Raw genomic sequence first — 15,199 nt, forward strand, 5'->3', positions numbered from 1 at the left:
AAAAAACCAAAAAAACAAAAAACAAAAAACAACAACAAAAAAACCCACAAACCCAGTATCTCCCAGAGAAGGTCAAAATTGGGCATTAAAAAAACCCAAGAAAAAAACAAACAAACAAACAAAAAAAATAAAAACAAAACAAAAAAAAAGACTCTTAAAAGCCATTTAAGCGAAGAAATGAAGAGTCAAGAGCTGCAGACTCTAAAATTCATATATTTGGAACAAAAGGAAGCAGGTGGAGAACTGCAGGAGGAGCCACCCTGGTGCCTGCATGGAGACAAGGACATTTTCAGGCTCTGCTGCACAGGGAGGGGCACCCAAAGCACTGGGAGATGAGAACCCACAGGGTGAAAAGTGCTTTTTGGTCTGTGTCACCGGTGACACAGCCAGGGCACCACAGAGACAGAGCCACCTCCCACCTGCACTGAGGTGATGGGGACAGCCAACAAAATCACCCAAACCCCATAAATCCACACCCTGCAGCAATGCAGCCCCAGGGTGAGCCCTGGGACATGAATTCAGCGTGTCAAACCAGCTGCCTCATCTCAGAGTCCTCTGAACTGCCAGGAAAAGGTTTGGAGCATCCAGCTCTGCCTCCTGCTCTGAACTGATAACAAGAGAAACCCAGAACACCAATGTCCTCACTTCCACCTCCTTACAAAGCTCCTTTCTCAAGTAAAAAAAATACCTTTTTTTTTTTTTTTAATTTTTATTATTATTATTATTAAAACCCCAGCAGATTGCTCTCAGAAACTAAAAGATGAGCCAGTTGTGCTCCCTGCACTGCTCAAATCCATCCAAGAAGCTTTTGGGATGTGTTTTTGAGCAGCTCCCATTTCACCTCAGCTGGTGGGGTCTCAAGTTCAAAGGCTAAAAACAGATGCATTCAACTCACCCTTAGTAACAGCAGCGTTAGGTGAGCCTGAGTCATTAGCATGCTTTACTGAAATAAATAAAAATGACAACCAAACAAACATGCAGCGTTGAGACAGAATCAAAAGAAATGTAAATCAATCAAAACAAAACCATGCCACTCCCCCCCACCTCCCAGTTCCTACCCCAAAAGAAAGAAAAAAAAGAAAGAAAAATATAAAAGGAAAGCAACAGATGAACAACAGAATTTTGAAAACACAATGAAAATGCTCTAAAGATTTGTGTTATTCTGAAAAATGCTTCATGGGTGATATAATCAGCATTTCAACCTTGCTATCTACAGTACTAAAAATCACTATCTGCACTAATAAAAATCACCAAGTATCCAGAGAGAGAAACGTTATAAAATGTATCCATTCTCCCGTTTCTCACTGCTTATTTTTTGTTCTGTTTGTTTTTAATGCAGCCCCTCGGCAGGCACTTGGCACAGAGCGGAGTGGGCAATGTCAAGCTGAGTTTACAGAACCCTTTCAGCTCACGCCTCTCATCTTTTCCTGGCCCAAGCCCCGTGGCTTTGATGACAAGGTGGACACACTGAAGTGGGGTTTTGGGCCACTTCCAGGGCTACCAGCAGCCAAAACCCATCTTGTTTTTCTCTAATCTCTATGTGCATGTGTGGGGGGCTGAACCCATTTGAAAAGCCATGGAGAGCAACAATTAATCTGGGTGTTTTTTCTCACAGTTAGCACCCCTAGACATGGTCTAAGCACTTATTACACACACAAAGCCACTATCAATCCCTTATCTTTTTATCCCAACAAGAAAACTCTCAAAAAAGTCACATATTAAACATGAGGGTTTCATGCCTGAAGAAAAAAATTCTCCTTGGCTTTGTGGGCTGTGTAGGATCAAAAGATCAGAGGTTTTAATGAACAACTGGAATCTTTTATTCCCTACACATCATTTCATTGAGGAACTGGAAGCACTTTTTGTGTTTCTGATGCTCCAGGCTGCCTGGAAAAACCTGGAGAACATCATCCTTCCAACCTCACTGCTGCAGCTGGACCAAACCAGGCCTTGTCCAGCAAGGAGGTGGCCACAAAATCCCCAAAACCCAGTGAAGTCCCATTCCTGGGGCACCCGCTGGACTCCAGAGCAGCAGATTTCCCTGATGCGTCCCTGGCTTTCACTGTGGGGACAGCAGGAGAAAGGATAGGGCACTTTTGGGGTCTGATTGTGATGCCTCAGGACTTCAGCTTTTGTATTTTTCAAATCCTGTACTGCTTTAGTGTATAACTCTGAACTCCTCATCGAGTGTCAGCTACTGTCTTCACATTTTGGGCAGACACAACAATTCCTCTCCAGGCCTGGGGATCAAGGAGCCCTCACTGCCCCAGGGCTGAGAGATGGGAACAAAAGTGAGTTGGGGCAGCAAACTTGAGGTCAATGATTCATTACCTGAAGCTGTAATTAGAGGATTAACCCCTGATAGGTAAATAAACTGAATTTATAATTGTCTGAAAAACTCGTGACCGTTTTCCATCTTGGGTGTAGCTTTGGACTGCCCAAGGTGTGTCTATTGAAGGCCTTTAATAAATACCTGATTTTACTCTCTTTATCTTGTCCAGCCTCTGTTCTGGACACCCCTCCCAAGGCATCACTTTCTGGCCCCCAGAGGGGACAGGACAAGCCTTGGGCTGCCTGCCTGGAACAGAGGCTGGAGCAAGGAGCTTTCCTCAGCCAGATTACCCCAAAGGAGGAGGTTCATAACGCAGGGAATAAACTCAGCGAGGTGCCACCTCTTTGCTGGGAGAGCCAGGGCACACATCTGCCTGCCCTGCTGCCTGGGGAGCTCCAAAACTAAAGGCAAAGCATCAGCCCCACACTCACAGCGGGACACCTTGAGCGTCATGGGCATCTTCTGCACGATGGTCCTGAGCCTGGGGAAGGCTGCAAAGCAGCAGTAGTCACTCCTGCTGTCGCTCTCCTCCACGTTGGCAAAGTAGAGATCCCCCTTCAGGCTCATGGAGACCCTTTCATCCTGTGGGATGTGCTGCAAATCTGGAAAGGGAAAGGAATTGTGAGGTGGGGACAATATGGGGGTGTTTCCCCAAGTGCTGCCCCCCTCCTGGGCTTCCTTCCAGATACAGACAGAGGATGAAACTCTGAAGTAAAAGAGGCAGAAAATCCAGCAGAGCAAATGGGTTATTTACCAATATTCAATATACAAATGATTAAAAGTAAATTTTATATAATAACAAATACCTATATAACTGATAAGGAGAAATTGATAATTAAAACCAGAGTTATTTTGCTTCCCAAAAGCTGGAAATTCCTGCAGGACACAAACGCTGCAGAATGACAGGACAGAAAGCCACAAGGAACAAATTATGCAAACCTGGCGGATTATTTTTCCCTTAGGATCATAGATCAATCATCAATTTATGGAAAGAGGGAAATGATGATAGAAATAACATATTGACATGTGACATCCTCTCTCCTTTAAGTGCAGGACTCCTCATCACTGGCAGACTCAGCAATATAGAAATTATCTGATACCTCATATTCAGTGAGATGCTGCATCAATGCACTCAACAATTTAACTTTGGGTCATGTAAAACCAGATCTCCATCCTCTGGTTTTTTTTTGGTTTTTTTGGTTTTTTTTGTCCTTCAACATCCAGATTTTCCTCCCAAGCACTTGCACAATTGCAACTCCTATCCATGATGAATCTGCAATGAAATTGCTCTGAATGAAAAATACTTTGAGCCTCCTTGTGTGAACTGTGCAAAACCCATTAACTCACCAATATTCATCCAGTAGATATGCAAAGGGGGGATGCCTTTTGGGGGGTTGCAGTGCAGGATCACAGAATCTCCGTGCTCCACATCCAGAGGCTCGATTTTTTCTTTGGGGAATTTTGGTACACCTGCACAAAAAAGCGAAGAAGTTCCTCTTTCATTGGTACTTTTGAAATGCTGCCTTTTGCTTTCCCCTTGACAGAGTTTTAATAAAATATTTTCCTTTACATCGTCCTTTGCATTCTCTGCCTTTAATACCGATTTTAATTTCCACAGAGGCACAGAGGAGTGATGAGTTTTATTCAGAGTGGGAAATCCCTGAGTTCTGGGACACTCAGAACAGGAATCCCTTCATTCATCAAGTTCTTGGAGCATCCTATCCAAAGGCAGGCACTGAATGGGGATGTTTAACACTTGTTTGTGATGCCCCGTGCTTTGGTGGCCTTGACTGTAACACAATCCTTTTCAAACACTTTCTTTAGCTCCTCTGTGCTTTCTGGAAGGGACCACCCAAGGCCACAGGGTCCCTAAGGACAAGCCTGGCACAGAGGGCTGAGCACTGGTGAGGCCCCAGCTGCTCCCAGGAGATCAAAAACCAGGGAAGTGTGGAATATTCTGGAAGCCTTGGATGAAACATCCCTCCTAAAAACCCACTGCAGCTGCGGACAGACATCAGGACAACTTAAGAGTTGCCCCAGCTCTTCTCTGTTGCACTGCACCCTCCCATGGCCAGGTAGATATTTCCAAATTAGGAGAAAGGGTTCCAGTTTTATCCCTGACTTTTATAGAAGAGCACCAGAACTTTCTGTTCTTTGCTCACCGTGGTTGGGTCGGTGCCAGCACAGGGGCACTGCCTGGGCTTTGGAAATGCTCCTCAAAACCTGTGGCTGTTTCTATCGGCAGCAAGCCAAAAGCCCTCCTGGAACATTATTTAAGGAGGAGCACAGAGGTGCTCAGTGATTTTTGGGGTGTCTTAGCCAGGTGTCAGATGCTTCTCCCACACCTGGGCATGGCTTTTGTTCCTTTCTTTGTCATTTTCTTTTTATTAAAACCTTTGCTTCACAAAAAACACCTGAGGAGCATCTCACAAATATTATTAAGCCACTCTGGGAGGCTGTAGGTCAACCCTCAGAGTTTGATACGTCTTCATGGGGCTCATCACACCCTGGCCATGGCTGTATCACTTCTCCATCCCCAGGATCAGAGGATGGTGTGAAGCCTCCTCAGCTGTGGATTCCTGCAGGCTCAGGGTGCAGGGATAAAGCTTGGCACACAGCTCACTGGGCTGCATGAGAGCTGCTCAAGCTGGGCTTAAACACAGCTTAAATTGTGAATGGATCAATGTTTCATCACCCACAGCATTCTGTTCAAAGCCTGATCTGTGCTTGGCACACCTGGGCACACCTGGATGCCCAAAATGCCACTGGGGAGTTCATGTGGGAAAATGTGGGAGCAGAGCTGGGCTGGAGCCCACCCCAGACTCAGCTTGGAGATGATCACAGAGAAACCAGCCTGCAAAGTGGAACCACTCCTTGAAGAAGAACCACTCCTTCACTCCTTGAAGGATCTGAGCTCAGGCAGTTTCAGGGCTGACGTCGCCTCTCGCTTTCATTTCAGGCAAGTTCAAACCAGCCGAAGTTTCACTTCAGACCAGCATCAACCAGCAAAAAACCAGCAGCAATTAGACAGCAAAGGATGGGGAACAGTCCTGGCTGTGCAAAATCAAACTGGCACTGCAAACATCACCTCCCTGGTGCCCAAACCATGACAGGGAGCTCTGAGAGCAGCTCCACAACTTGAGACTTCAGCGGTCCAGCACTGAGAGAATCTGCAACATCAGACAAAGGAAAGGAGAAGGGGGGACACGCAGGGACGGGGCTCTGAGGACACTTCACTCATCTCAGGATTAGTAAACACGAAAAAGAAGCAATCACTGCGGTGCTGATTGCCTGAATGCAGACTCTGCAGAGATTTTTATCTCCAGGAGGGTTATTAATAGGATAGGAATTCTTAGGAGAGGCAAAATGCAGCTAATGAGCATCACACACCCCGTAGGTGAAATTTCAGGTAAAAAATCAAAAGAGCTGCATATTCATATCCAGTACCTTGAGTAACCTGCATCTTCCAGCCCTGGGAAATACATCTGCTGACTGCAGAGGTGGAATATTTTCCAGCAGGGAAAAGCCAATTTCTTGATCTAAAGCTTATTTATTTCCCAAAGCACGTCGCTCACAACAAAACTTGAAATAAGCTGGATCAGGTGAAGGATAAGGGATTTCTGACCAAAGCAATGAGATCAGCAAATGGACTAATATGGGATGACTTATTTAGGACATTGGAACCCCTTGTTCAAACCCATTTTTTGCCTCATTTAGCAGAACTAGATTTGGGTTTCTGATATCCCAGCGGGGTGCCATAACCACTGGGCTTCTCAGTGAATTTCTGTGGCCAGTAATTATAGAATTATACAGAAATGTACCGAGTCCCACCAGGAGACAGTGACAAGTCACAGCCCTGGTGTCATTAGCTGGCAGCAGACATTCATCTCCAACGGGGGCCCAGATGTTGGCAGCTGGACTTCACTGGGGGAAGCAGCAATTTGACCCCAAATGTCCTCCACCTCCAACAAGTACTTGCCCCACAGGTGATCAGGGCATTTGGGTCCTTCCATGCTGTTTTTTTTTGTTTAGTTTGTCATGAAAAGCATTGAAAAACTTTGATTTTCATCCTCATAATGAATAAATTTGAATGGCTTAATCCTTGAAGCTTTGCAAGAGATGAAAACTCGTGATAAATTCCTGAGCCAAACCTTCTGACAAGCGTAATTTTTTTTGCTGGGGTCCCACTGGTCTCGAAGACTAGAAAAATACCTCCTTCTGAATTCAGACTTATGAAAAATAAAACGCTTCTGTCACATTAGACTCTCCCTTTTGCACATCAGTCCTCAGGATGTGTATTCAGGCAATATTTTGGATGTTTTTTGCAGGGCTCCCATGTTCTAATTAGAGGATATTCCAGAATCAATCACTAATGATTTATGTCTGATCACAGAAACCATCACAGCTTGGTTAAACTCCACAGCACCCCACAAAATCAACTGTGCCCTGGAAGTGTTTAACACTGCACAGAGTTCTCAGTGCAGCACACGGCCACTGAAAAATCCAGCTGATGTCTCTGCAGCGACAGCACTGAAGCTGTTATGTCATTATTCCATGGAATCCCAAAAAAAGGAATGTGGTGAGAGGGGAGAGAAAACCCAGCACAGTTCCGGGTGCTGCTTCCCACATTTCCATGGCACAGGGGAGAGCAGTGGGATTTGGTGACTCTGAGAAGGGCAGGAGGACTCTCAGCACACTCAGATCAAGGGATGTGAGTGGAACAGCCACGGGGAAGGTGGAAACCTGCACTCCCAACCCCGGCCATGGACAATCTCCTAAAATCCCACCGTGACACCTCTTCAAATACTCCTGGGAAAGGCTTTGCTCACCGAGGGTTTTTCCCTGACCAGGCTGCACTCAAACCCCAGAACTGAAGGGCTCTGACAGTGTGTGAACCATGGAAATGGAAGATTAGCAGTGGCCAGAGTCATTTGTGCAAGGAGCCAGGATCTGCTTAATCCCTGGGGTGAATCAGAGTTTAATGACTGAGCTGTGCTCGAGACCAGGCTGAAGCACCCCTGGCAAATTCAGAGGGGGCTGGGAGAAAACCCACAAAGGAGCCTGAGTCTCTCCTCCTCATCCCTTCAGAAAATGCAGTTTCTCAACCTAAAGCAAACAAGAGGGAGATTGACACAGTGCAATGGAAAGGCTTTGAGTTGAGGAGAAATGGAGATTCAGAAATGCAGCAAACAGAGTTGGGAACTCCAGTCCCCAGCGTTGCTCCAGATTTACTCAGGGATCCATTCAGGACACTGTGTCCCACAGCTCAGTTCTTGTCCCACAGCTCAGGTTTTTTGTCCTACTGCTGATCACAGTGACCTCACACTAAAACTGTGTCAATTACGGCAATTTATTCCAGTTTATCTGACAATGGAGCCCGTTCCATCGGGTCTTTTACGTGTTTTGGGGTCAAGTGTTGAGAAATGGATCAAAGGAAAAGCATTTCTCCAGGTAACCTGCCCTTGAGATCCCTGTGTCAGGTGTAAAACGGGAGTGAATTTGGGATGATAAACCAGCAATTAGCAAATACATCGTGAAATTATTGTAGAAAAGCATCACTGTAACCCAGGCCTGGCTTTATAACCTTCCCTGTGGATTCTGCTGAAGATATCCTGGGGTGAAGGAGAGCTTATCCTGGATGATCTCATATTTTTCCTTGGAGATAAACCCTTAAAGGATGTAAAAGCGAGGCAGAGAATAAATAGTCAAGAAATTTCTATAACCTCGAAATTTCCAGCTCCTTATACACCTAAATTAGTATTTAATTATGATTTTTCAGACGGATCTGTATCTTGTAGAGCAAACAGCCCAACATTTTAAGGAATCTTAACCATGCCTTGCAGTCCCTGATGTTGAGCTGCATTCAGTGAAGCTTGGGAAGTTTCCAGGGCTCATCTCCGTGCCTCAATTGATATTCTGATCCACGGAGCAGGAGCAGTAGTTAAATCTGTAATTTCCATTGCAGCCTTTGAACTGTTTATGAGATATGACCCTGCTTGTTTATGGATTTTTTAATTGCTGCCTTAAATTGAAAGAGTTAGCAAAGCCTGGCTGTCGGGAAGAGCGTGGCCGGGAGTCCACTCTCCCCCCAGAGATGTGGAATGGAATCAGGGACAGCTTTTTTTCTGTGTAAATCTCTGTTATCCTTTCCAAAATGATGGCCACAGGCAAGGATCAGAGCCAGCCCAATGGTTTAGTTGGCCAGAAAAGCTGCCAAAGGTGAAGGTCACTGCTACAGGAGGCAAGAGGGTTAAATTTTGTTCCCATCACCTGTAAAGTTTCAGTGGATTCCTCCTTTTTGTTTTCTCTTCCTACAGGCTACACCAAAGCCTTCACAAAACTGAGACCTCCTACTTGAGTATCTTCCACTGGTTTCAGGATATTCACACCTGAGTGTTTGAATATTCACTCAGGTCTGTTTTTCTTTGGGAATTCCAGCATTAACATCTTTGGCAGCGCACAGCCTGCCACGGGATAATTTTACACTCAGCCAATATTTCCATCCTCAGGTCTCTGGTCTTTTGGAGCAGCAGCTTTAGAAACAGCGAGCATAAATCTTAACTCAGTCTGCCACGAAGAGTCTTTTACAGCACAGTTAATTAAAGAAGTTTAAACTGTACTTCTTCTCCTTCCTCTGGCATTAGGCCTGCTCACTAATTCAAGCAGCAGATTCCCGAAATGCTGGAGGAGGGGAGCTGAAGTCTGTGTTCTCACCATTTAAATTCATTTTCATGCCGAATGTATCTTGTAACAATCTGGCCTTTGTTAGAGCTGCAAACACATCGAGATCCTCGGAGCCCATTCTTCCCCCTCTCCTTAATGTCATCCTCCATAGGGGAGGTGGGGTATTTTCATTATGTAGGTGAGATTTAATGATCATTTCTGCTGACATTTCTATTGCTTCCCCGGAATGACTACTGCGAGTAAACACTCTTTTGTTCTCCTTTTCAGCAGCAGCCTCACAGAGCCAGCATTCTGCTGCTGCAGTGGAAATGTAATTTATGAAAGAAACTGCCCTGCTCTGCCTCGCTGGGTTGTGGTGGGTTTTATTTTTTTTTTTTCCTCCCTTCCCTGGCACGGTGACTTTGCCAAGGAGCTTTACAGCTGACTTGAATACAGCTGGCACAGCTCTGCCACCTCTGCATCGTTACCGTGAATGCCCGGGGTGATCTCACATGCACCAGTCCCTGCCCCAAAACCTGTTGGTGAGCAGGGGTGATTTATCCCCAGCCCCTCCTGCCTTCCAGCGGGGCTGTGCACCAGCAGCTCTTTCACTGGGGAACAGTTGTAGAGCATCCGAGCACTTCAGAAAATCAAAGGTGCCTTCTACTCCTCTCTGAATCCTGATTTAATTTGCAGCTTCTACGCCGCAAATGAAAGAACTGGTGGTAGAGGAGTTCTAATGACAGCAAATGTGCTTTAAGAGATGTGTGAGTTGGGTAAATCCCTCTAATACATTATCTGAACCATGTAGGGTTGTTTTTTCTTTTTTTTTTTTTCTTTTTTTTTTTTTTCTGGGTTTAAGACTTTGCATATATTAGCAGTAAAATTCCTCTTGCTTTTGATAACAACCATGTTTGTAACCTCTCCACAAATTCGTTGCCATCCACTCCCAATATATTTAATATCTACTTAAGCCACTCTAGACTGTTTTTCATTAAAAGAAAAAAAAAAATCTCTGCTCTGAATACAGACTCAATAATACAGACATCAACTCCTTGTTTTCCATCTTGAGCATCCTTTTTAGTTCAGCAGCAATGGAGTATCAGAATATTCTGCTGCTGGAGGCACAGACATGACACTGAGCACTTCAGCTCCTCTCAGACATAATGAGTTTGAGACATTTGGCTTAAGGGAAGTTATATTAACCCCACTGCCCTGGCCAGAGTCCAAAGTGAAAAACTGTGTCCTGTCTGAAGTGTAACTGCATCACTCTCCTGTCCCTGCCTGAAACTCCAGCTGCCATCAGCTGTCCTGTCCTCCTTGTGGAGCCAACAGTTCAATAAACCTCAATTTACTGTCCTAAAGCTGCCTGCAATTCTCCTCTGCTCTGGAAATAGCTCAAAACTGCTGCAAGGTGGTGGAGACTTAAACCACAGAGCAACCCCTGGGATCCTGCTAATTCCTCACCCAACACCAAGCTCTGGCGTCAGGGATTACTGTGCTGCACATTGCAACATGAAACAGATTTCCTAAGGGAAAGAAAGAAATCCATAAAACTGCATGGAATGGAAAATACAGCGTGTCTTTCACGAGGAACACTCATAAAATACATTTACATGTAGCTCCCTCCCAGAACCCTCCCAGCCCTGGCAATGCCCCGTGTGCAATGTGCCCACAGCACCACGACTCTCCCAGCCCTGGCTGTGTCTGGAACGCTTCTCAGGATTATTTCCTGAGCTAAAGACAGGACAAAAAAATGTTTGTTCGTGTTTCTCACAGCCCATTTCACCTGCACTGATCTGCCAGAAGTGGTTTTTGTACAAAAGCAGCCACCTCCTGTCACTGTGGGGCTGAGAATGCTGAGGATGCATCCCCTGCCACATGGATTCCACCTGAGCATGGAGCTGTGGGGTATATGATAACAAAATACTGTAGGGAGCTTGGAAATGCAGGATCTCAGCTGAAAAAAATCCACTGCACTGCTGCTTTTCTCCATCTCTGCATCATAAAACCTGCTTCAGGTTCTCACCCTGCTCCATCACGGAGCTCAGGGAGTTCCTTGCCCTTTCTGCTCCCACTGGGAAGATTCTGCTTCTGATTTTCCTCTTCTCATTTTGTACGTTTCAGTCCTGAATTCAGAACCAAAATGTGTGCTCATATTCCAAACTACAGGTGATGAAATGGGTTGGTACAAACCAGCTGTTTTCAGTTTTGGGATGTGGCTGAATGTTGAACCTGGCTGGGCTGGGTTTAGGGTTGGAATCCATGATTTTAAGAGCTCTTTGCCAACCTTAATGACTCTTTGATTCTACCCATAAATATCATCCCACTTCCAAACCTGGTCTTAATCCCTCTTTCCCTCCTCTGCCCTTCCTCCGTGCTAATGGTGGAAGCACAAATCTTTAGGATCAGTCATTTTCCCTGCTTTATTTTTAAGCTTGTTTCCTATTCCATTCCAGGGCTTTATTCTTCTCCCCATCAGTATTTATCCCAAACACTGAATGCTGCTGACATCAGATTAATGAACTCACAGCTGATCAAATCACTTCCCCTGGAGCTTTCCAACATTTGCATCCGTTGCTATTTTGCAGTAATAACCTGTGGGAGTTGATAGTTCAGTGGTCCGAAATCTTGCATTCAGATTTGCTTTCTGTCCTCAAAACCAGGAATTCAATTAAATCATTCCAAGGAGAAAACACAATTTTTTTTTTTCTCTGAATGTTCACTGAGTAACAAACAACTCATGTCTTGCCATGCGCCACCTCAGTGAGTGGTTCTGTCCCATTTATTTTGAGGAAAGACAGTTCTCATCTTAATAATAAATGTAATAATTACAAATTCAAACCAGAAGTGAAGCCCTTACTTGGAACAATCAGCTCAATCTCTTCTGACATGGCAGTTCCCAGCACGTTGGATGCAAAGCAGCGATATTTCCCTTGGAAATTGTTGATGATTCCTCGGTTTTGGATCACGAAAGTTCCAGAGTTGTTAGACGTAACTATCCTCGGGTCAGATGATAAATCAAATGGTTTTCCATCCTTAGTCCAGTTAAAGCTGAGAAATGAAAGAAATGTTACAGTGGGCAGGCCCCAGGAGAGTATTTTGGTATTAATCAGGGTGGGGGCAAGAGGGTTTTATCAAAAATAAAAGGAAAAACTCGATGTAAGAGGAGAATGGCAGAATGACCACGGTGTCTCTCTGCCTCCTGGGCACATCTCTCCTTCCACACACTCTGCTTTTGGACAACTGCCTGTGACATGAGACAAGAGCACAGAGCTTGGAGCAAGGACAGTGACAGACAGGGTATGGGTTTGTGATCTTCTTTTCTGTTAGAGCTGGGATTAATCGCTCTAGAAATGGATTTTCATGTTTGGACTGAGATTTATTAATTCTTTCCTATGTTACAGTCTCACAAGTTGTGAGTTCTTGCTAACAAGATAGAAAATGGCTCTAACTCTTTCCAAGGTCTTTTAAGCACAAACTGTCCAATTATGAAACGACTCCTAAATTATTTTTACTTTTAACCCAAAAACCAACCACCCGTGGCCCACAATGCAGATTTTTTTACCCAATTACCAGATACCATCCAGACCCAAGAAGAAGGTGAAAGAGAAGGACTCAACCTCTGCCCTAAAACCTCCATCTTGCTTTATATATGTATTACTGTGGTCTAAACCCTTAAACTCTAAGTTTTCCACCCTGTGACATCACACACTTCTATTCAAACTCCACACCCACATTCCCAGTTGTATCATTCAATTTTGGAAGCCTTTTCCACAGTGTTTTCATGGGGGTCAGTGCCTGTCAGCACAGGAAGCCTAAAATTCTCAGTTCCCAGGGCCCCAACAACAGGGTCAAAGCCACACCCTGACAGGACCTGGAGTTCTGCAAAGGCTGTGGCTGGAGTGGGATTGCTGCTTTGGAATGGCAAAGATCCACCAGAGCATCTCCCACCCTCCACCACAGCTGAATCAGAAGAAACTGAGGTGACTCCATCTGAGTTTCTCCTTGCCACAGAGCCATTTGTAGTTTTGATGCTGCTGGGGCGTGATTTTGATGAATGCTGAAGGAATTGTCACAGCTCCTGTACCTGCAATTCTCAGATGCACTGAAATTTGCCTAAACTGATTTAAAATCAGACAGCTGGAAATTACAGCGCAACGTCAATTTAGCGGCAGATGTACCTTTCATTTTTTTTTGTTTTTAAGAGAATAAATAATGCCAACAAAACAGTTGTTTTGGCACTTCACTGCTCTTGGCAAAACTGCCTTGCTCCAGGATGGAGGGAATGTGGGATCCCCTCACCTAACCACATCATTTAAATACACCAGGAAACTTTTCATTGATGCACTGACAAACAGTGGAACAAAGGGAATTTGTTATCATGTTACAAATCCCCATTCAGAGCTCAATTAAAAATTACCAAATCGCTTTGATCTAAATAAAAGAATGCCTTTTAGAGTTTAAATTGTATTGAAAAAAAAAAAAAAAAAAAAGGAGAAGGGAAGGATTAAAGAGAAAAAAACGTCATTCAAACCAGCTATTAATTTAGCTCAAACACCATTCAGTGGTGGAAGCCTCAGGAGGAGTTTTTACTGTGTTGTTATTGCACTCTTGTTAATCACATTTTCACATAAAAATCTTTCTCTTTTCCACACTGGTGTAAAATGCACAGAGCTCATCTTTGGATAGTTATCTGAATAACTCCTTATGTTTCTGTCTGTACCATCACCACACCCTACTGACACTGGGTGCAGACAAGGTAAAATGCAAATGTGCTGTTTGAATACACAGTTTCATGTGTTTGGGATTTTCAGGTTTGCTGTGGAAGAGGCAGAGGAACAGTTTTGATTACCAGGACACAGCTCCATCCTTTGCAGCACAACCCAGACAAAATTTTGTTGTTTTTTTTTTTAAACCATGGGGTGAATTTGGCACGTGCCAGAAAAATTAAACATCCCTCAGCAAGGAAAACGTGTTGATACGAATTCACAGGGTGAGGGGAAAGTGATGGGGCAACAAAAGCTGAATGGAAAGTCAAACCTTAACCCCACCAAGGATGACGAGCAGCTCTTTGTGCAGCAGCTCCTGACAGACACAACAATGTTTGGCAAAGGTTAAAAGCAAAATTTTAAGCTTCTGTTTGCTTCTCCAAGCAGTACTCACGTGGGCTGGGGGTTTCCTCTGGCCTCACATTTAATGGTGAAGTCCTCATCAAAGGGGTAGGCCACCTGAGTGTGGGATTGCTCAGTGATTGTTGGGAGCTGGGAAACTGGACACAAAGAGGAACTGGGTTAAAACACCATCCCAGCCAAACTGGGCTCCCCTCGAGTGGAGAGGGACAATGGCAGCGTCGCATTATTCCTGCAGAAAAGATGAGCATCACCTCCCTGGCACAGACAACACCCTCTGATCACTGTCACTGCCCCTGTGGCCAAAGAAAGGCCTGGCAGAGGGACAGTGCCCACCCTCTCTCCCCTCCAAACCCACCCAGGGCAGGGGGGAGCTGGGACCACGCCAGAGCCAAAGCCAAAGCACGGGGCCGTGGCCTGGCACATTTATTCAGAGGTGAAGTCAGTAACTGGATTTAATCCAGACACAGATGCACACACACACACATGAAGTAACAAACTGCTGCCTCCATCCTGGAGAAAACTGCCAGGAAAAGCCATGGACTGCAAGGCTGGTTTCATATCTGCCCCAGGGGTGGTCACGCACAGAGGCTGCATCAATTTTTCCTTTTTTTTTTTTTTTTTTCTGAGGGAATTAAAGCGTTGCAAAGAGCCCGTGTAACAGAGGAAGGAGAATGTTCCCTGCAGTGGAGCTGGTATAACAGGATCACCCCATTGTTATAAACAGCCAGGAAGAGAATTAAAACGCTCTTTGGGTGATGCTTTCAGTCCAGGGAGCTCAAAGCTGGAGTGAAATGAGGAGTCTTGTCGTATCACACGGTCTCAAAGCTGAACACTTCCAAGCCCACCAGCTCCACTGATCAGAAACAACTTTTTTATTAAAATATAAAATGCTTCATTACAGCTAATTAAGGGTTAGGTGGTTCCCTGGGGTAGGTTCATAAAAGCAGTGGATGCCCAGAGAGTCTGCCTGTGCTTTACAGTCACAGCTCCACTTGGGCTTTATTGAAACACAAGGAGCCACTGCAGTTCCTCCCTGAAAAAAAACCCCAAAAATATCTATTTTCTAATG

General features: G+C 44.9%; 1 protein-coding gene and 1 long non-coding RNA gene across 3 annotated transcripts in view; both read right to left on the bottom strand.

Annotated features, from left to right (window-relative positions):
* LOC136366154 (uncharacterized) overlaps positions 1–15,199 on the bottom strand; it is a 232,092-nt gene that overhangs the window by 58,947 nt on the left and 157,946 nt on the right. The gene's annotated exons all lie outside the window — the stretch shown is intronic.
* The window catches only part of CHL1 (cell adhesion molecule L1 like), a 53,039-nt gene that overhangs the window by 36,709 nt on the left and 1,131 nt on the right, over positions 1–15,199 (bottom strand). For both annotated transcript variants that reach the window (XM_066327164.1, XM_066327165.1), the window contains exons 2-6: positions 14,162–14,267; positions 11,859–12,049; positions 3,680–3,802; positions 2,764–2,934; positions 896–943 (exon numbers count right to left, since the gene is read on the bottom strand). In XM_066327164.1, coding sequence (XP_066183261.1) covers positions 896–943; positions 2,764–2,934; positions 3,680–3,802; positions 11,859–12,049; positions 14,162–14,267 — 639 coding nt within the window. The remainder of the gene's footprint in view (positions 1–895; positions 944–2,763; positions 2,935–3,679; positions 3,803–11,858; positions 12,050–14,161; positions 14,268–15,199) is intronic.

The sequence above is a fragment of the Sylvia atricapilla genome, chromosome 11 (assembly GCF_009819655.1).
Source record: "Sylvia atricapilla isolate bSylAtr1 chromosome 11, bSylAtr1.pri, whole genome shotgun sequence".
Taxonomy (NCBI): Eukaryota; Metazoa; Chordata; class Aves; order Passeriformes; family Sylviidae; genus Sylvia; species Sylvia atricapilla.